The sequence below is a fragment of the Zootoca vivipara genome, chromosome 1 (assembly GCF_965207765.1).
Source record: "Zootoca vivipara chromosome 1, rZooViv2.hap1.1, whole genome shotgun sequence".
Lineage (NCBI taxonomy): Eukaryota > Metazoa > Chordata > Lepidosauria > Squamata > Lacertidae > Zootoca > Zootoca vivipara.
In genome coordinates, this window is record NC_142582.1 from 20,342,058 (window position 1) to 20,363,584 (window position 21,527).

The 21,527-nt window shown below is 48.7% G+C and overlaps 2 protein-coding genes across 2 annotated transcripts; both read left to right on the forward strand.

The window, feature by feature from the left end:
- The first annotated feature begins 3,804 nt into the window (after positions 1–3,804).
- On the forward strand, positions 3,805–8,099 carry HOXD13 (homeobox D13). Its single transcript, XM_035131472.3, has 2 exons — positions 3,805–4,822; positions 6,321–8,099. Exons 1-2 carry the CDS (start codon positions 3,805–3,807, stop codon positions 6,569–6,571), a joined length of 1,269 nt encoding a protein of 422 aa, XP_034987363.2. The 3' UTR covers positions 6,572–8,099.
- Positions 8,100–18,502: 10,403 nt separating this feature from the next.
- HOXD12 (homeobox D12) lies at positions 18,503–19,891 on the forward strand. Its single transcript, XM_035134820.3, has 2 exons — positions 18,503–19,112; positions 19,653–19,891. Exons 1-2 carry the CDS (start codon positions 18,503–18,505, stop codon positions 19,889–19,891), a joined length of 849 nt encoding a protein of 282 aa, XP_034990711.3.
- Positions 19,892–21,527: the final 1,636 nt, after the last annotated feature.

Below are 21,527 nucleotides of genomic sequence, written 5' to 3' on the forward strand. Positions count from 1 at the left end.
AAATCACAACTTCTTCGCGGGTATGTGTGTTTCTCCTTTCCTAGGAAGCCCCCCGTTTCTTTCACTGCGTCCCCAACAAAATCGTTTCTTCTGATGCCTGCGCCATTTGCAAATGGAAAATGTAAGGCAGATATGATGTCAGCGGCACACACGTTGACTTAATGCCAAGGGGGAGAGGGAGGGAACGGAAAGGGATTCCCGAAAGGGGGTGTTGCAAACGGAACAAAGCTCCGCCAGTATGCCCTGGCGCCTCTTCAAATATGCCAGTCTTGTTAGACAAGTTGTTTTCCGAGCATTGCCGCCTCCTCGTAATCTCAGCCAGCCATCCCCATTCTTTGTGTGCGCAGAACCATAGGTCAGCACGACCCGGCCTGTCATTCCACAGCAGCAACCTGCGGATCATTGCAGCGGCTGTTGACTCTCCTCTGGAATGAGCCTCAGCCCCAGTCGGAGCAACAGGTTTTGCTCAAATGTGAATGGCGGCGGGGTGCTTTCCCTATCTACCTTACAAAGCCCGTTTGCCTGGCTGACCTCATTATTTTGATTCCCACTCGCGGTCTCCCGCACTCCCGTGTTCAGACCCTCAGTTCTCCCCACACCTCACAAAACTACCTTATCACCTCACTGGAATGGATGAGGTCAAGCCGTGTTCGGGGCTTGTGGAATAGATGGTTCCCCCCAAAAAAGTGTGGGTGCGGGGAAAGGCACCACGACCGGGAGCAGCGACGATCTCTGCTGCAATGAAAAACACTGAAGAACGTATACCAAAATGGTAAGACACGATCCAGCCACAATTTAACGCTCTGATAAGCCTAATGATTCCATTGGAGGAAAGTTGCCCCCTTCAAGGAAGACTGCAGCCCTTATGCCCCTAGGAAGGAAGCACCATTGAACACAAGGGGAAATATTTAAGTCCTAGTAAATATTGCCACCGAGTAAGCCGGCTGAATCCTTTTCAAAGGCCTACCTCTGGTTGCATCGTGTCCGGAATGTCTTTATCCTACTTCTTACTCAAATGTTGAGGAGGATTGCAACTGTGTTACATAAACACCTTTATCCTAACCACATACATACATCCAGCCATGCCGTTGAAAGGTTACAGCTGGAATTTGGTGGCAACCTTATTCTGTTTCGATATTTCTGTTATTTCGGAATACTGTATAAATGTTTCCTTAACTGTATGCAATTTAGAAATAAAAGAGGGGAGGGGGAAGGAGTTCAGCCGAGTTGATTTTATAAAAAATAAATATATTTTTTTTACGTCCTGCCCTTAGTAACCACTTCCTAATTACCGACTCCTTTACACGTCCTGGAAACAAATAGAAATGGGGTTTAGGCAGGAGTGAACTTTGTGACCTTTGTCAGTTTCACTTACTGGCGCGCTCCGTTGATTAGGAGGATCGACAGTCAGTGAAGTTAAGCGATCGAGACTTAATGAACGTGAACTTGTGTTTGCTCCCAGCCGGTTGCTGTTGTCGTTATTGGCACTGCTTTGTCATTCCTCGCTCTTGCCTCGGAAACTGCCAAGAGTTATTAGGAGGGCTGCAAACCATGGCGAATAGACCTCTCATGACCCGCCCGGCCGGTTTTCTGCTTCCATTTGCCGAGTGATTCTCAGAAGCCGCGGCCGCAGGTTTCTTTCTCCTCCTGTTGCACAAGGCAGCCTCTTTCCCTCGGCACGAATTCTTTTCCGATCCGAAGCCGAACCAAGCGCCTGCCTGCCATAGCTGCCAAGTTATCCATTTTTTTAAGGGAAATTCCCTCATGCTGAATAGGCCTCCTCGTGAGAAAAGGGAAAACTTGGCAGCTATGCTGCCTGCCCACCCCACACCCTTTGCCGGACTCATTATCTTTTCGCAGTTCTATTTTAGCCTTTCTGCTTGGATATAAATATCTCTTTCCACTCAGGGGGAAATGAGCCACCCCACCCCCCCTTTTCCTTACAATGGTTTAAGCACTTTAAAGACATTCTTAAAGACTTGAGTGTCCATTAAAAGCATCTTGCCATATTCCGGGGATTTCTTTCTTTCTTCCTACCTTCCTTCCTTCCTTCCTTCCTATTCTATAGCCTGCTGATAAGCTCCTACAGCCAGAAAGTCCATCGACCAGGGAAGGTAAAATTAAGTCAAGGGAATTTATTCGATTCTGTGCGCATCTAACACCCCAGACCTGCCTCTGCGCGATGCCCGTGGAATCTACAGCTTAAAGAGCGAGCTTTAGGAAGACTCCCGACAGCTCCGAAAAGCCAAGGGGAGGAAGAAAGTCTGCTAAGGTTAAATTTACAGGGATTTACTCGCGGGTATCCATGCCTAGGATCACAGCTGAAGCACAGCAGCTCGATCCTACGAGTTTTGTCTCTGGAGTAAAGTCCAGGGGGACGTTTGCAGCCGCGTAGGTCGGATGAGTAGAATCTGACACTGAGTTCAACGTAACTTTCTGAGAATCGAGGTGTAAGAAAGGCGTAAAAAGAGCCCTACCTCGCCCTTAAACCGCAGAAATAAACAGAGAGCTGTGGCACTGTTTTCACTGTATGAAACACTCGCATTTTAACTTTTCTGAGCTCCAACTTCTGCTTAGCAGCAGGAAGATTCTCCTTAATCTTCACCCTCTTGAAAGCTGCACTAAAGAAGCCCGACGAAGAGACTTGTGACACCTAAAAGACAACTATTTTGTTGCTTTTAGCTCCAAGAGACCCAGGGCTGAACCCACCTGGAAACTAAGCAAACTCACCGGTTCCTTAGAGCCCAGTGGTTCAAATCCAAAGCCCAAGAAAGTGAATCTCCCGGCCTGAGAGGTAGACCTGCTGCAGTTTGTACCTGTGCAATACAGTGTTGCTGTGCAGAGAGGTGGCTTTCATACAAAATACATGTACAGGTATAATGTTATACGAATGAATGTATCATGTCCTCTCACGCCTATACACGTTCTCGTGGTCTTAACAATTAAGTTAGGCTGCAGCTCGAAAGTACTTAGTGAAACAAATTGGGGGACGGTGAATTAATGAAATCAGTACGACTTACTCCGCTGCAAACTGGGTTAGGATCGGTGTTCAGCTTAAAATCGTGGCGCCCCCGGTGCATTTCGGACAAGTTAATGCTTCAGGAAACTCTGGTAAGCACCTCTACCATTAAAACCCCATTGAAGAATACAGTTTGGGTCGAGGCATCGGAGGAAAGCAGAACTAGGGCAGATGAGCTGCTGTTGAGACCATTTCCCCCCTCAAATTACCACCTGGTATCTTAGCTGGCCTGGGAGACCTAGAGCTGAGAACCGTGTCCACATAACATTTAAATGCAGCGTAGACAGGGTTTCTTTTTCCCATCTCAGTCTCCTTCTTTATCTATGAATAGATAATTCTACAGAGGTCCTATCTAGGGCTAAAGTGTGTGTGTGCGCGCGCGTGCGCGTGCGTGCGTGCGTTCTGATATTCTGTAAACATGATCCCAAACTGGAATTTCTCCTTGTGAACTGGTTCGAAATGGATGTCAGCCCCCCCACCCCGCCCGAGGTTGTCAAAGAGAAGGACGGAGGGGGAGGGTCGTCGGCATTTATTAATATTTCAGTCTTATTCAAGCCCCTCTTTTCCTGCCCCCTCCTATTAATCCTCCTCTTCTCCACCCCCACCTCCCAAAAATAGAACAAAACCCCTTATCTGAGAACCGTAACTACTTAGGGAAACAAAGTTTAGAGAGGGAGAAGAGAGGAGGTGGGAGGGAGGGGTGATCTCTCTCTCTCTCTCTCTCTCTCTCTCTCAGGCTCAGTTTCCCGGTGGCCGGGTTACGATCACGTGGGCGTGAGGAGCCAATGGGGGTTCCCTGCTGGCCCTCCCTGCGAAGCCAGGCGCCGCGTCCCCCCTCCCAGCGTGGCCTTAGTTTTTATAAACCATCCCGAGCTGGGGGCGAGCGAGGCCGCCCCGTCCAGCGCTCCGTCCCAGGCAGCAGTCGCCTCGGCTACGGTGGCTTGGCGCGCCATGAGCTGCTGGGGGTCGCCGCCGCCGCCGCTGGGCCGAGGCGGGGAGGAAGCAGGCCAGGGAGAGGAGAAGGAGAAGCAGCAGCGGCGGCGCCCCCGCCTTCAGCAAGGCTCTTCGGCGCAGGCAGCATGAGCCGCGCAGGCAGCGGCTGGGATATGGAGGCGCTACGGGCAGACGCCGGCGGCGGCGGGAGCAGCAGTGGCCGGGGCCAGTGCCGCAATTTCCTATCGCCGTCGGTCTTCGGGGCGGCGCCGCCGCCGCCGGGCCGAGCTGCGGGTCCCACCGCCTCCTCGGGCTTCCCTTACGAGCGCTCGGGCTCTTCGGCCGGGGCGCGCTCGTCGTCGTCGTCGTCAGAGGCGGCCCCTTCCAAGGACTGCTCCAGCGGTGGGCCCCCGACGGCCACGGCCGCCGCGGCCGCGGCCGCCGCACTAGGCTACCACCCGGGCTACCACCACTTCGGCAACGGCTACTACAGCTGCCTGCAGCAGAACGCCGCGCTCAAAGCCTCCCCGCACGCCGCCTTCCCCGTGGAGAAGTACATGGACGTGGCCGGCCTGGCGAGCACCAGCGTTCCGTCGGGCAGCGACGTCTCCTCGCGAGCCAAGGAGGTCTCTTTCTATCAGGGCTACGCCGCTGCCGCCGCCGCCGCCGGCCCTTACCAGCACGTGCCCGCCGGCTACCTGGACATGGTCTCCACCTTCGGCTCGGCGGCGGGCGGCGAGCCCAGGCACGAGACGTACATCTCCATGGAGGGCTACCAGTCGTGGACTTTGGCCAACGGGTGGAACGGCCAGGTGTACTGCGCCAAAGACCAGGCCCAGGGCTCCCACTTTTGGAAGTCCTCCTTCCCAGGTACGGCACGGCCAGGTGCTGATCGCAGCAGGAGGAGGAGGAGGTCAACCGGACAGGAAGCTGACATCTGGGAGAAGTAGCTGCCCACCTAAAACCACAGGGAGGGGAGGGGAAGGGGGAGAGGAGGGGAAAGGAGGGGAAAGTTCCTCCAGCTGGTTAGCTACACGCTGGACCTACCAGGAGCCAGCAAACGTCCTGTTCTCTTTTGCAACTCCCAGAGACCCTCAAGGAAGCCCCACAGAAAGCCGTGGAGCGGCTCCCTTAAGCGTCTGAGCTCTCCATGCTCTCATGTCTTTGCTCCTGGGCTGCAGGGGTCTTTGACACGCCTAACCTGTAATCGCCTTTACTTTCAAAAGAACTTCCTATCCAGTAACTTAGTCTTAGGCTGTAGATAGAATGTCCTATAGTGGGCATTATCTTCCCAGTAAGCCTGTAAGGCGACCGGCTTTTGTTCACTCCCAAGGTTCCTCTGAAATATGTGGGACTTGGTCTGCAATTCTCCTACCCACTTTCCAGGGAAAATAGGAAACCCATTGAGCTCAATGGGATTGACTTCGGGGTAGGATTGTACTATTTGTGCAGTCATTCTCATTATGTCCGTACAGAAGCCACACGGCAATATGTTGGGGGTCCTTCCCCCAAACACCCCAGACCTAAAACCCAAATCTAGGAAGGTCCCCTTGGCTTGCATTGTGTGTGTGTGTGTGTGTGTGTGTGTGTGTGTGTGTGTGTGTGAACTTCCAGAAAAGGCATCGGAACAAGTTCCACTAAAATACTCGCCATTTATTTCTGAGCAGACTGGATAAGGATCTCAGCCCTGCAGCCTGATCCGAGGCGTATTTTCCTCGGGAAAAGCCACCCCTCACCCTTTACGTTACTCTCTCAGAAAGTCCCTCGCGGGCTTCTTGCAGCCTTGAGCTTTAAAATAAAATCAGATCCGCTGGAAAGTAATCCGAGGGACTGAAAGCCGGAGAGGAAATGAGTTGAGGATTTGAGGGGCGGGGGGGGGGGACTTCTGGCCTTAATGAAGACGGGCCTCTCCGAGGCTGGCCGTGATCGTTTTACTGTTGTTGGCTGCTGCAAACTTGCCCCAGAGCCCGCAAACCTCGGGGGGGGGCGCAGAGTATCCCGTGTCAACCATCGGCAGCCACAAGCAAATCAAGCAAGGAAGATACAGTGTTTCAAAGTTTCTCCTCTCTCTCTCTCTCTGTGTGTGTGTGTGTGTGTGTGTCTGTCTGTCTGTCTGTCTGTCTGTCTGTCTGTGTGCTTGAGAGCGCAAGTGTGCATTTCCCTTTTGAACCATATGCACTTGAGGAGTTAGATTAAACAAAATAAGAAATCTTCACTGAAACAGCTGCAAACCAGCTCTTGTGTTGCATCGTCTCCAAAGAGAGCTGTCGGCCGTTAAGTTAAGGCGTAAGACTAAGTAGTACTGTAATGGTAAAAAAATATAAAAAAAATGTTTTTAAACTTGCCCGTTGGTCTCCTCTTTTCGTAGGGGACGTTGCACTAAATCAGCCGGATATGTGTGTCTACCGGCGAGGGAGGAAGAAGCGCGTGCCTTACACGAAGCTGCAGCTCAAGGAACTGGAGAGCGAGTACGCCGTGAACAAATTCATAAACAAGGACAAGAGGCGGAGGATATCAGCGGCCACCAACCTCTCGGAGAGACAAGTCACTATTTGGTTTCAGAACCGCAGGGTCAAGGACAAGAAGATAGTCTCCAAGCTGAAGGACAATGTCTCCTGATCCGGGCCCAAATCGGTTTTTTTTGGAGGGGGGGTAGGATCTATCTCTAGCTATAAATATATATATAAATATATATTAATTGCAAACCATCCACTATCGGCTCAAAAAGACTTTTGGAAAGACTTGAAATATATTTAATATTTTTCCCCGGGGGGGAGGGGGGAGGGAGGAACCTTGTTGAAGGACTTATAGGGAAAGGTTCGCAATTTCTTTTTCGGATTTACTTGCAAGTCTTAAACTTCCTCTTCCCCCCCTTAAAAAAAAGTCATTTTCCTTCGTTGTATTTTGGTAGGTTCTGTTCCCTTCCCCCATCCCCCCACCCCCACCAGGAGGCCTTCCTGAAAAACCGCTAAACTAGCCTTAAGAATATGCCAAGTGCTAAAAGGAGCTGGTGTGATTATAGATAGATATATATAATCTATATATCTATAGTCTATCCTTATCATCAATCTCCCGAATTTTCATAGTGGACCAGAAGACAAGAATTATGTGCAAGGGAGTTGTGTGGTGATGACGTCAACGCCAAGGTAAATGAAGTCGATGGTCGCCACTGACCTCTGACCTTAATGTGAAATTACTTTTTTTTTTAAGAGGACTGCATTTTTCCTTCCACCTCCTCCTCCGAAAACCGATCCCCCACGATCTTAAACCGGAGTCAGAGGGTTGGAGACCTGCCGTTCCAGGCTTAACTAAGCAAAGTTCATTTAGGGGAGTATACACTGTAGAAATGAGTTCGTAATTCCTCCCAAGACCATCTGTTTAGAATGGGGTGGTTGTCAGGTTTATAAATAATCTTTTTGAAACGAACCCCAAAAATGCATTGTTGATTAGGTTGCCCACCTCCCACACATTTGCTGCGGGTAGCGGGGAAGAAATAACCGGTTGCTTTTATGTACAGTCAATGGAGTCAGATTTCCTGCAGTAGTGAAAGGCAAGATCCGACCCAAAGGAAACCTACCCGTACTTTACGCACCGTAAAGTTAGTTCCACTAAGTTTCGTGATGGTTTGCTGCCATGCATGGTGGATTATTGGAACCAAACGGGGCTTTATAAGTGCTTTAAATTTTGGCCGGATCCTGTCTGCAATTTTTTTGGGGGGTGCGTGTGTGTTCGCGCGTGTGAAGTGGAAGTGGTGACGTTGGGTTGCTTGCTGTTGCACTCGCATGCAGTCTGCAACCGATGCTTAACACGTAAGCTCTTTTTCATGATTGTTGTACTAAGAGCTAGGGCACCTCACGCGCTCGGCTGAATTCTCAACTTAGTACAGTGGCCTGGAGTTCCGGGGTTTTTAAACCGACTGTGCCTAATATGTTTAGTTTGTATAAAGGTGTGTATAAATCGATGCGTATTTTTATATAAATATCGGGACGTTCTGTTAACTCTTCTGTTTTGTCTCCTCCTCCACAATCACCAAAAAAAAAGCATTCGCTTTTAACCCTTCCTGGGAATGGGCAGGCTTCTGCTCAGAGCAGTGGGAGCTTGGCGATAGATTTTGTTAACTACAGTACATGAAACGGGTGTTAGTGAAAGAAGCAATAAATGACAAAAAATAGGTTTGGTTTTTTAAAAGAGTCCTAGTACGTTACGTAGACCCAAGAGTTGGGTGTTTTATTTCCTCTCCCGGTTGCAACAAGCGAGTGCACAGCATCGAGCAAAAATTCCAGGCGCCACGGAAGAGATACAATGGCGAAGTATCTCCTTTTCCAGGTGGGTTGTTGGGTCGCAGCAGATTTGCGCAAAGCCTCAAAGAGGGAAACTCGTTTGGCGCCCGCCTGGTTAGAGGCGAAAAGTTTGCTGTGGAGTGAATCTGATCTGAATCCGACTCCCTGTTGTCGGTCCCCTTTCTTTAGGTTCGAGTAGGAAACGAAAGCCCTGCGACCCTCACTCCTTCCTGCTGCTCCCATACTTAACTACTTGGTAAAACTGAGACCTCGTGCTTTGCTCTGCTTTGCTTTGGGATACAAGCAGATCTTTAACTCACGGGCTGATAGCGTCGTTGAGGAAAGCGCCAGCCGCAGGGGCAGGGAGAGAATGATCTGTTTCTTGAATGGACTTCAAGGGACTTAAGGCTACACAGCCCTCTGGAGCAGAAGCCCCTGAACTCATTTAATGATTAAAAAGGATAATTGAATTTAGTGGGCGGGGCGGAAAAAAGGAAGTATTGAACTTTGGCCCTTGCGTTTCAAAATCGTTTCCCATCCTGCTCCCAAACTCTTGCTCTACGGCTAATTTTCGTTTTTACTTGGTTAAAAGGCTTGATCTCACAAGCTGTTAGACATGTTCCTCCTCACTACCCCGAATAAACTGATTTATTTATTTTCGATGCCCAGAGGGAAAGAAAACGACACGTCTCTGTGTGTGTTTGTCAGAAAGGGCCTTAAAAAGAAAATAAAAGAAAGGAGTCTGTTTTCAAACAGTGAGCGGGTGTGATGTTGGGGTTTCGCTTTGTTTTAAGTATCTAAAGCCATGCCAGTGTAATATGTCTTATCCTTCGGTTTTTGCTGAAGTAATAGATGACTCCGAGCACATATGTGAAACACTTGAAATGCAAGTATTATATTTCAAGGGCCGTGTCCGTGTATTTCAGTTCACTACAAAGACGGGGGTCTTTGGAAATCTTCAACGTTTGCGCTGTCCCACTTCTTTCCCCGCGCCCCTGCGTTTTGGACGCCTTTCCTTGGAATCTGGGGTTTGGCGCTGGACGCAAATAGCTGGGTTTTTTTTAAAAAAACAAATAAAATAAAAAGAGAAGAGAAGAGAAGAGAGAAAGAGCATCTTTCTATGGCCGTCTTTTCCTTTCCTCCCTAGCTTCTGTCCCCTCTCTCGATTTAAATCCCACCCAAAATAATAGTACACTCAACTAGAGAGGATGAAAGGTTTTCCAAGGCATGAACAAATGTTTTTGTGTGTGTGTGTGTTTTTATGTTAATGCAGACAGGTAAACATACTCCTGAAATAAGTTGCTGCAAACTATTATACTGATGGAATAAATATGTGTTGGGTGTTATGTAGCAGCAGTTGGTGGGGGTGAGTCTGGGAAGGGTTAGGTATTCGTAGTGGAAGTAAATAATATGATAGTGGGTTTTTTTAATTTCTGGTATCTCCTCCTTTGGAGGGTGTACAAAACAAATTTTCGTAACATTTTCACTCATGCACACACACAAACACACACACACGCAAAATACTCATACGGAAATGAAATCACTGCTTGGCGTGCTGAGTTTTGAATTCCCCTCTTATGCAAAGATAATGTTAACTCTGCCGCCTTGTTGCCACTGAAAACATCAATAAATCCAGACCTGTTTTCGTACTGCGCTAACTCACCTCCTTAACATCCAGAATTGAGTTGCAATTCTGTGGGAAGAAGCTCCATTGAGGTCAATGGAACTGACTTTCAAACAACTTTTGGGGTGCTAAAGTGATTCGCTCTCTACTCATGCGATGCGCTACTGTAAATGCAAGCCGTAGCTGGGGTCCTAAAATCACTTTAGGCTGCAACCACCCCACTCCACCCTGCACACAAGACTTTCAGGAACTAATGAGTGCCATTCAATTCGGCGCCGCTCGCTTCTGAGTGGGCATGTATAAATAAGGCGGCCCTCTTCTCAGAACCCCCCCCCCGCAGGAAGCCCTGGGAGGACTCAGTCCAGAGTAAAGGTGGGGAGTGCTACCTTGTGCTGCGCAAATGCGGAGGGAACCCTGGGGAATGAACTTTGAACTGGCTGCTGAATCAACAGCGTCGAAAGGGCTACCCGCACCCTCTCTGCTCATAAAGGAACCGAAAGTGTACCAAATGCCAAATTTAATTAGAAAGGCTGCCGGGAGAGAGCTGGAGGCGAAGGACGCTAACGGGTTAAATTATATATATATATCCCCCCCACCCCCCCACGACAGCTAGTACAGTACTGTACAAAATTAAGGCCTCTCTCCGACCATTGTGCTTCGGCTGCAAAGAGACACACAGCGTGCTTTACTCCAGAGAAATTCCTTTGATTTGAATGGGCCTGCTCACGAGTGGACTGCAGCGCTCAAGTGCAATTCGGGATTATCCAGGGGCGCCAAATCTAGCAACTCTTGGCATCGTTTCCAGTTCCTTAAAAATTGGCTGAACAAGTCTCAACTATCTGGAGTAACGCCTTTTGTGTTAAGTGTGTGGGCAGCTAGCGCCTAAGCGGGGGAGGGGGGAGCTGTCCGAAAGTGCACGGTCGTTTGCTTGTAATCGGGAATTGTGGACAATATTTTGTTGGGCAAATTACACAAAGACCGCCATCGCGGCTGCGTGGGGTTAGTTGCTGGTTTCCTGCCGCTGCTAAGCGAGACAGTTCAATGTGTAGAACAATACTGCCATCTGCTGGACGAATTGCAGCATAAGCCGAGGAGAAATTCTATTCGCAACATTCCGAGCAATATGTATGAACACAACTTTCATGTCGTAATTGAAAGGATATGCCCGTAAAATGAAAGCGGGAAAAAGGGAAATATGGATTCCTGTGGAATGTTCGCGCTTAGTTTCCTGGGTAGCCAACACATTTTAAACTGTAATATTAAAATAAACACTGCAAACAGCTCAATTATGAGACTCTTCATTCTGAAGCCTCAGCTCAGATAACCGAGGCTCTTAGGCAGCTGTACTGTAATTGGAAGAGGCCCATTTCATTCATTGAGAATTACTTCCGAATATGGTCAGGAATATGGCCGGGCCATGATCCTAACCAGGTTAGGAAATAAAATAGCTTTACTCTGGTGCATGCTATTTTTCCTGATACAGTAGTGTCAGTCTAATTTTGCAATATGTGGGCGTAGGTTTTACAGTTTGCTTACAACTATAGTTAACATTTCATCCACGTCCTTGGATCTACCTATATTTCCTTCGCATATTATGCCTGAATTGGTTAGCTAAGAGTTTACTGATTCCTTAAGGGTTGTGCTTTTTCAGACCTATAAAAATAGTTTGAAGAGTGAGTCACTTTTCTTTCTGGCAGCGGACTGGCTCGTTCATTAGTATGTGCACTGGGGGAGGAAAAAAGTTTTATTTTGCTTCGATTATTTAATTTCTATACTGCTAAATATACATCTGAGCGGTGTACAATAAAACTGAAGCAACAACAGACAACAGACAACAAAATATTACAAAAATGCACAGCTACATATAAAAACGTTACCTTAATAATACTAATACATGCACATGAATATCAATTCATTTTCCTTCTGACACATCCTCCCTCTCAGCCCCCGGGTTCTCACCCAGGGTCCAAACAAACTCTTAGCTCACCCACAAAAGTTTCATGAGAAGAGTTCCTGGAGACTGCAGACATCACGCTTCTATCTTACTTGGTATTTATGGGCAGCCCCAGAGCTGATGGGGCTTCCTCAAGCTGCCCATAGCTGTGTCCCGTTCATCTGTACTCTCCACACCCAGTTCCAGGTGCAGCAGGTTTGTTGAGTTTCCCAGGGGGAAGGGGTCCAAAGGATGGGGAAAGGGCCCCCTCTAACTACAGCAGGTATGGCCAAACTTGGCCCTCCAGGTGTTTTGGGACTACAATTCCCATCATCCCTGACCACTGGTCCTGTTAGCTAGGGATGATGAGAGTTGAAGTCCCAAAACACCTGGAGGGCCAAGTTTGGCCATGCCTGAAATACAGCTCTTTCTTCCCCCTCCGTCCTTTCCTCTTCCATGAATGTTTTGTGTATGTGTGTGTACAAAAGGGGGGGGAATAAATAACCTCCTTCACCCACCCCTTTGGCTTAGTCTGATCGCTAGTTCACTGAACTTGGAAACTAAAAAAGCAAAGTGGAAGGAAGTCTGCAATCTTATACACCCTTTCAATGGGACTTATTTCCGAGGAGACAGGAATAGGACTGCATTGTCCTACTACACTGGATATGACTGTTATTTCCCACTGATCCTGAGACCATACCTTTAGGATTGTCAACTCTGTTTTACAGGAAGTAAGCCCTACTGAATCCTAACCATGTCTACTCAGAAGTCAATAGCAGTTACTCCCAGGTAAACGGGGTTAGGTTATAATTGCAACCTTACTCTCTCCAGCCTAACATTTAAATCCTGGGACATTTGTTGTTTTGTCGTCAGAGCACGCCAGGCACTCCTGTCTTCCACTGCCTCCTGCAGTTTGGTCAAACTCATGTTGGTAGCATAAGGTCCTCTAAAAGTCAGTGGGATTAGGGTCATATTGTGTGCCTGTGATTTATGTTCACTAAAGGGGGCCACATTTGTGGGATTCATTTTGTGCCCCCCCCAAAAAAACCTCCAAGGTCCTAGAGTTAGACTAAAGGAATATGGAACAGAGTACCTCTCTGGGCATGTGTTTTGCTCATAATTTTGCGATGCATTTCAGAACCGAGTTTAAGCCCCACATTTCACATATAAACTAACTCCGAGCCCCACCCAACCGTTCTTTCTCAGCAGTCTATTATTAGGTGGGTGGGTGGGTGGGTGCAAACTTTTTAGTTTTTGCTGTTAAACAATTTGAGTCAGACATCCTGCAAGTTGCTCTGGGTCTGTTATTCTGTCACTTTTTGCATATGCACTATATCTTGGAAGTAAGTAACATTCAAATCAATGTGATTAATTTCCTGGTAAACGTGATTAGAGTCAGATTATGGACCAGATGAAGCGGCATATTTCTGATGTAAGAACTTCTCCCGGACTGTGTAAGCTTGCCAGTTATACAGAACTCTTCGTAATGCAGAACCAGAATTAATTTTCAGCTTACACGTGGAGTCAGTTTACCCACTATTTGTAGTCCCAGAGCTGGATTTATGCGCAAGTTAAGTAACCAACCGTTTAGGACCTCAGATTATGAGCAGCCTGCAAGCAGGCAGTCTCAGCTACAGAGTAAGGGTGCTTGTTTTGCACGTGGTGCAATTGATCACTGTATAAATAAATGTCCTGTGAATAAAAACAATCTTGTCTTCTTCAAATCTGAGTTGCAGACCCAACAAAAATAGACTTGCTGCAAGGTATATAATTTGGTTTGATACTTATCTTTTAGCTGCATCCTCACTGCTGTACCGGTATATATTCAAGTACTGTATAAGGTTTTATTATTTCTATTTTCATTGTCCTTTCTAATAGAATGGTCCGCATTTTGAGGGTAATGCTATGGGGCCTCTTAATAGTGACATCATTTCACCGCATCTTAACACCCAGCCCTTTCTGGTTTTCCCTTCTGAAAGAGTGGCTCTTTTTATCTAATAAACACACGTCTCTCCTGGGCCTGAACCATGACTCCTTCTGAATATGTTCAACATTGCACTGTGAGTGTATGGTAATAGTCTCTCTTGCTTCGTGATTTCTCGAGAGGGTAATTGACTTGTTTTAATTACGAGTTCATCAGTATTTTCTCATCGGCATTTCCAATCTAGAGGCCACCGACACGACGCGCCCAAAGTCAAACATCCTAATTGTTTTCAATGGGAAAGGCTTAGCAGTGACAGCCTTACGCACACCTATTCGGGAGTGGCAATGTGACTTCAGCACCGCTAAGGACTTTCTCGGCTCTCCCATTCTATCACTAAGTCCATTGGCTAATTTCCATGCCGTTCTATAGCCCACCTTTCTTCCGCCGTGAGCCCAAACAGGAAGACGTGAGGTTGCCAGGAGGTCGCCCAGCTGGGCATAGACCAGACCTGCTCAGCAAACTGAGTGCCTCTCGCGTACCTTTCGACCATCGCCCTAGGATTCCCACGAATAACTCCCGCGGTTATGCATGGGACTCAAAGAAAGCAAAATTTGGTCAATTCGGTATCAAAATATAACACACATAGACATGAAGTTTAGATAGAAGAATTTAGGCTGCACCCCTTTGCACTCAATGGGTATTACTTCTCAGTAAGACCTGCGAGGAACTGCGCGGTTCCCTGGATTTGGCCTCCTTTGTTTTGAGCAAGGATAGAGGATGGGATAGAACGTTTATAGATTACGTAAGACAGGGGTGAGTGCGCCTTTTTGTACCTGTGTATTTAAGGCAGAGGTGGAAATTTCCTATTTCTGTAAGCGTAACGAGGGGTGGAAGAATTGTTGTCCATTAAGGCTGTAACCCTACACACTTCTTGAAAACCGTGAGGGCTTGCTACTGAGAAAACACGCATAGGATTGCTCTGCCAATTCCTGAAGTTTCATAGCTAAGCAACACGGACCACTTGCTACTGTAGCAATATCTTCGACGAGTTTCAGGGGCTCATCATTTATTGGACAGCGAGCCCTCTCCGCGCCAAGCTTCTCCGATGTGAAGGCGGCAGATGCGCAAGGCAGTAATGGCTTTGGCATAAATTCCCATGGAATAAAGTGGGATTTAGTCACGGATAAGAGATGAGTGGAAGCGTTTAGGAGAATATCTTAGAGGGCACAATAGTCAACATAACCTACAAGTAGGAATGAACATATGAGCAGCAGATCATACTAAATAAAGGAAGATTTGAGACGAAAATGGGTGGAATAATAGAATATGCAGCCGACAAAGGTTTACCTAGAATGCCATGGAGCGATAGACTGAGAAGTCCCAGGATAAGGGATAAATGATGGATATGGTATTATGTATATACAAGTTGCAATAACGCATAAACAAAAAAAAAATTAAAAAACGAATAAAGTGGGATTTATATTCAAGAATGCATTGAAAGAGCCGGGCTGCATAGCCATAGTTTTAAATGTGCCGTCATTTGTGTACATCTATATGAAAAACTGAGAACATTATTTTATATGTTATATCTTTTCTGCCGTTTAAAATAAATTTCTGTGATTGATTTGCACCAGGCGGTTATCTGTTGCTCTATCTACCTAGCATTAAAGAGAGAGGAATTAAAAGACACACACACACACACAAAACGCACATTTTCTTAAGTAGCAGAACAGTAATCAGTTGTCTTTTAGAGAAAGGTTTTTGCCAGAAACTTCTGAGCTCTGTTCCCCGTTGGATGAGACCTGCTGGAGAAAGCCAAAACCCCCAAGTTAATAAGAGAAACTCAATTGGTAGACATAAGTCAAACAATAAAAATTAAATGTAGTGGTGAGCAATATCCTCCGGCGGTGCCTGTGTGGTCTGGTGCGGTCTGCAGCATCATGTGGGGAATAATCATTTAAAGATTTATTTCAAAGCCGAGGGATTTTGTTTTGTTTTGCTGCTCTCTGGCGGGGGTGCTTTTCGGCTGGGGGTGCCTCGCCATCAAAGCAGAGAGGAAAGAGCCGCGCCTGTGATCTCCAAGGGAAAATCCAAAAGAACTTTGACCAATAAGATAATACAACATAAGGAATTAAACCTTCCAGGTTCACCATATTAGGGTTGGGGTTGTTGTTTTTTTTAGAAATAAAACAATCAGACAAGCAAGCAAGCAAAGAACAGCAACAGGGCAAGGAGGAACCAATGCTCTCTCTCTCTCGTTCTCAAAAGACTGGATAGAAGCTGAACGCGCTAAAAGTTCGAAATTCATAATAACGCAGGGTAGGATCCTTACGCATCTTGGAGGCCGAAATGCTTACTGTCTGATACCGGGGTTACATTATTTTGATGCTTGTTTTGGTGCCTGAGGAGAAAAGTCCGAATTGTCCCAGATTTGAATTATTTTCCCCAAGTGTTCATTCAGCCTCTAGGCATAGCTGCCAAGTTATCCCTTTTTTACAGGGATTTTCCCTTATGCTGAATAGGCTTCCTCGCGAGAAAAGGGAAAACTTGGCAGCTATGCCTCTAGGCAAGGCCCTCCTGGACTCAGGAAGGGACCCTCACTCGCAGGCCACCGGCCACAGCCACGATGCTGGAGAGCGTCTGCGTCCTCGACGGCTCGGTCGATTCCAGCCGCTCAGAATCAGGGCCTCCGCGGAGAGGGGACAAAAGCCAGCCCGGTTGCGAATCTGTTTCTGACACCTCCTAAGGGTAACCCTCGCATTCCGTTTTTAAACGCGCCACGTTTAAATGAGACCGGTCTGGTGACAAATGGCTGCTGCGGACGACTTGGGGACTTTTTTTTTTTAAAGGCGTTTCTGAAAACAAACATCGCGTCTCCGTTACAGAGCCGCTCACAAAGTTTTCTTAAGTAAAAAATGTACCTGCCTCAAATGGTTAATGAGTAAGGCACTCTCTGAGGAATAGTGTCCTTCCTTTCTGGTCCCTTGACGGTGCGGCCCAAAGAGCCAACAAAGCAGATCTGCTTCGGGGTGGGTGAGGTGGAGATTCAGCCTCAAACGCGAAAGTCCCCATGTCATTTGTTGTTGTTGCTCCTGCCTCCCGAAGGGGTGTGTGTGTGTGTGTGTGTGTGTGTGTGTAATTGCCATGCAAATTAGCACTGTCCATTAGGCGGTCATGACTTAAAAGGCTCGCCATAGCCGCTATTACGCATATCCTCGCCCTCTGCTCTGCCGGACCGTTAGCAGGTAGGTTCCTCCTTTTCCTTCCTGCGAAGCGAAGTGTTAATTTCAAAGCAAGCAGGCCTCGATCTTCGCGGAAGACCTTCCTTAGCAGGCCGCTCCTTTGCGGGGAGCTACTTTCTACGTAAGCCAAAGTCAGTCCCAAGCAAATCGATGGGAGGAACTTCCAGAGACAGCTTACCACGCAGAAGGTTTGGAAGTGAGTTAGGTAAGGTTCCATGAGAGCATAGGAAAAATTGAGCTCCCTTCCCTTTCAGCACAATATTCCCCCCCCCCAGGAATTGTGATTTTTTTTAAAAAAAAAATGTATGTCCGTTTTATACATTATATCATACACACACCGTTTATTGTAAAGAATGGCGTATGAGAAGGAGCAAGAACTGGCTTTTAATGGAAATCCTTGTAGAAACACGCCAAATGTTGTAATTTTAAAATGGGGAAAACTTGTATTGGCAAGCAATCTCCACTGGGTATGAAGGGATAAGTTTCATTAAAATAAACAGATCTCTCTTCCCCCCCTCCCTAATGTGTTCATTCGATTTCACAGATAAATAGGACACTTGTCCCCGCATTCTGTATACAGGTAGAACGTATTAACATTGTACATAATATATCAGTAATGGGAACTGTTAATTCATAATTCAGAACTGCCGAAATTGCATTGTGCCTGTGATCCTACGCATGCTCATTGGAGGAGCAAACCTCATTGGAGGAGCAAACCTCATTGAACTCAGTAAGCCTTACTTCTGAGTAAAGACTGCACCGCACATTTGTGTTTACAGAAATGCCTTAGAGTCACGCGGTGTGTCAAGTTCAAATCCTCATGTATCCGTGAGGGACTGCGGCTCATTCCGCTTCCTGCTCCCTCACAATAGACAGGAGGCAAAATATGTGCGGAATATGCGCGTATGAAATAACAAAACAATTTCCTTGCCGAAGCAGCACGTCCCCACCTTTATACGTATATAGATTGAGGTACTGTACTTAGACAAAGTTCATAAAGGCAAGGTTTGTATATTACTTATGCAAAGAACAAATATGCAAGTGTGTGCGTGTGTGCAATGTTACACACACACACACACGGTCTTAATTAACTCTTGGAATAATAAATTATGGTGAGGGAAGCCCATGATGGAGGTTATAATGCAGAACCCGACTAATTTGCGTCTGCCAGGGAGGGAGCAGAGAACGGGGAGATCCTGCAGGTTGAAGCCCTGGAACGGGGGAGGGGGGGGGTCTTCTAAAACTTTGCCACCAGGGCATTCCCCGTCCACTTGCCCATGGGCGTTCCATGACTGGAGTCTACCATCTCTTCCCCACTCCGCTCCCGCCCTCTTCCTCCTCCTCCTCTTCCTCCTCCTCCTCCTCCGCTGCACTGGGGGTCCATCTCCTTCTTTCGAGAAGTTCTCCTGCAACTTTCGCGAAGGAAGCTGGTCTGGAAATGCCCGGCTTGGAAGCACCCCCGGGCGAAGAAGGAGTCCTCTTCCGATCGTTCCACGCACACCGCCCTGAATAAAGACGGAGGAAGCGCACGTCCTTCGCGTTGGAAAATGTGCGATCGCAGCCTCTGCCGGCCGGGCTACGTGGGCTCCCTCCTGAACTTGCCCTCTGCCGCCGACTCCTTTTACTTCCCCAACCTGCGAGCTAATGGAAGCCACCAGCTGGCTGCCTCGTTGCCCGCGCTCTCCTACCCGAGGAGCCCCATCGCGTGGACTTGCGCCAGCTCCTGCCCAGCTCAGCCCTCCAGCCACGTACTCAGCGGCTCGTCGCAGGCTCCGTCTTACCTCGCCGCAGCCACTGGCTCCCTCCCCGGTGTTAGCCTCAACCCCAGCGGCAGCAAAGCCGCCTTGGACGGCCACCATCCCAAGTACTCCGCCCACGAAGCCGCTCCCAAGCAGGACGAGAGAGGCAGGCAGAGCCGGGAAGCTTTGGCCGACGACTCGAGTTGCGGGAGAATGGTGAGGATGGCGGCGGCGGCGACTCAGGCCAAAGGGCTCAGGTATGAGCCGAGAAGCCTGCCCAGCGCATCAGCGTCTCTTTTGAACGCGGATTCTTCCGCCTCGGGCTTTTTTAAGGAGGACCTCAAGCACGCCATCAACTTGAACCTGACACTCCCGCCCGCCGCAACCCAGCCAAACCTCAGACCTCCTCTGCAGGACGGTATGTGCCTTCTCGCTGCTAGAGGAGAGAATCCCCCACCCACCCAACCCAACCCTCCCCAGCCAATAAACCCCCAGTCCCTGAGCCTTCACAAAAGTTGCACCCAAACTCCGGTACACTCGGTGAGATTACTTCCACGGTAAAGCTGTTAGGCCTATCTGCCTCACCGATTTCATTTCCATGGAAATCTGAGTAGGATCGCCGCCACCAACACCCTAGGCCTGATCCTGCGTCGGGAGTAAGTCCCTCTGGGTTCAGTGGCGCTTGCTCGGGATGGGACTTGTGCAAAATCGGACTGCGGCGCATCACTTCGATCCCACCCCAAAGCGCATAATCCTACAGGTTTAAATCCTAGAGGATTAAAAACCGCCTTGCTTTCTTGGAATAGGCTTCCCCACCTCCTTGCCATAGGCTCGGCTTCCTCCGCGCTTGCGTTAGACCACCCAGAGCAACGGGGACCCAGCTCGGTCAGACCAAGCGCGCCAAGCAAGAACGAACCAAACACAAACCCCCTTCTCGATGTGTCTTGTTCTGTTGCAGGTTTGCCCTGGTGCCCTACGCCAGGGAGGTCGAGGAAGAAACGGAAGCCATACACGAAGCAACAGATCACCGAGCTGGAGAGCGAGTTCCTCCTCAGCGAGTTCATCAACCGGCAGAAGCGGAAAGAGCTGTCCAACAGACTGAATCTGAGCGACCAGCAAGTGAAGATTTGGTTCCAGAACCGGCGGATGAAGAAGAAGCGCGTGGTGATGCGCGAGCAGGCGCTCTCGCTCTACTAGAGACGCCGCCCAGGGAGGGGGGCGTCTTGGGGCTGGCTCTCTTCCTCCCTGTTAATCATGAACTTGCCTCTGGAGCGGCTGTCTCCCGGCTCAGCAGTGGAACAACAAAGCGACGCGAACCGAGGCGAAGCGAAGTCACTACGGATTCCAGGCGAAAACGCAGGCAAAATCTGGAGGGGAGCGTTGACAGGGGTCTAGCCCAAGCAGTCAGATTCTCTCTCCCCGCCCCCCATCAACCTGCTTGGCTTTGTAAATCGGCGAAAGCCTCACTACCTGGCTGAAGGGGAAAGGAAGTAACTATAATAAAGGAAATGTGTGGTGTCAGCTCTCCCCACCCCACCCCCTCCTCTGTTTCTTTCTTTTGTTATGTTCTTTAACATTCATTCCACCCTCACCAAGGCTTCAGTTTGGGGGAAGGAACGCGTCGAACGCCCGCCCGCCGCCTGGAACTGCGTGAAAGCAAAGGGAGAATATTGTGTGTGACTGGCTGAATGGGAAAGGCCCAAAAATGGTTGCATTGGCAGGTAATCCGTGTATGGCTCCAGCTACATTGCAGTAGGATGCAGGGTGTGAGTGGAGGGGGGGCTGTTGTGGGGGTTTGTTTTACTAAAGCCACAAAACAAGGAAGCTTTGGAACATTTTTTAAAGTGGTTCACAATAAAATGCATTATTTTGAAATAGCTACACACAGACACGCGCGCATATGCGCGCACATGTATTTATTGCGACAAAGGCACGTGACCTCGCAGTCAAGGCTTGGCTGTCATCTTCCTCGGTTACTTCGCAAGGCATTCCAGCGTTTTGTGCCTCGATGCCCTGAGCCCCCTCCGTGGTCTCTGGATTGCTCGAACAACCCCTTCCCCCCACTTTTTGGAGCCCTGATTGTTAGATAAAAGTTGGGGGGGCAGACAGAGAGAGATGGGGAGGTGGTTGGGAGCAGAAGATGGGAAGATCTTCGCGTTTCTCCCAGGAGTGGAAGGAAGATGGAAGTGACAAAACCGCGGCTGTGTTTGCTTGCCCTGAAGCAAAAATCTGTGTGAATTGAAAATGCTCGAGGGGTGTTAGGCTGTTCCCTGGATCTTTAGTATTTCTCATGCAGATTTTGGCGGGGAGCGGTGAAGATGTTACGCGGGGTCTTATTTTGCGCGTGGCGGTGGGGCCTACGCTGCAGTGGGGAGAGCCGAGGAAGCCGCCTTTCCTAGTGGATCCCGTTCTGTGTTCTTTGTCCCTTGACAGCGAGGAGTGGCTTCTCGACTATTCTTGCCTTATTGCTTCGGTTTCCAGGCGCAGGCATTGTCGCCTGGTCTCACACCACGATTGCTGCACTGGAACGGAAGGCGCCTCCGCCACAAGCAAACGGAGCGCATACTTGTGCATGCGCGCGCGCGCGCGCGTGTGTGTTAATAAGCAACGTCCACGCGCCTCCCGCTGCATTCGCTTCCAGAGGGGCCGCCCTGCTAGTCTGCCGCGGGGAGGTGGGGAAACAGAGGGACACCTTAAAAACCACCGTCTGCTCTGTATGCTTTAGTTGAGATTCCTGCGTTGCAGGGGGTTGGGCTAGATGACCGCCGGGGTCCCTCCAGCTCTGCAATTCTATTATTCTATGACCACCTTTTCTTAAGGCAGTCCACTTTCT

Bases quoted from the DNA above. Each gene is read 5' to 3' on its own strand.
- HOXD13 (XM_035131472.3), top strand. From the start codon at position 3,805: ATGGGGGTTCCCTGCTGGCCCTCCCTGCGAAGCCAGGCGCCGCGTCCC. The intron at 4,823-6,320 runs GTACGGCACGGC...CTCTTTTCGTAG, and splicing joins TTGGAAGTCCTCCTTCCCAG to GGGACGTTGCACTAAATCAG.
- HOXD12 (XM_035134820.3), top strand. From the start codon at position 18,503: ATGTGCGATCGCAGCCTCTGCCGGCCGGGCTACGTGGGCTCCCTCCTG. The intron at 19,113-19,652 runs GTATGTGCCTTC...GTTCTGTTGCAG, and splicing joins CAGACCTCCTCTGCAGGACG to GTTTGCCCTGGTGCCCTACG.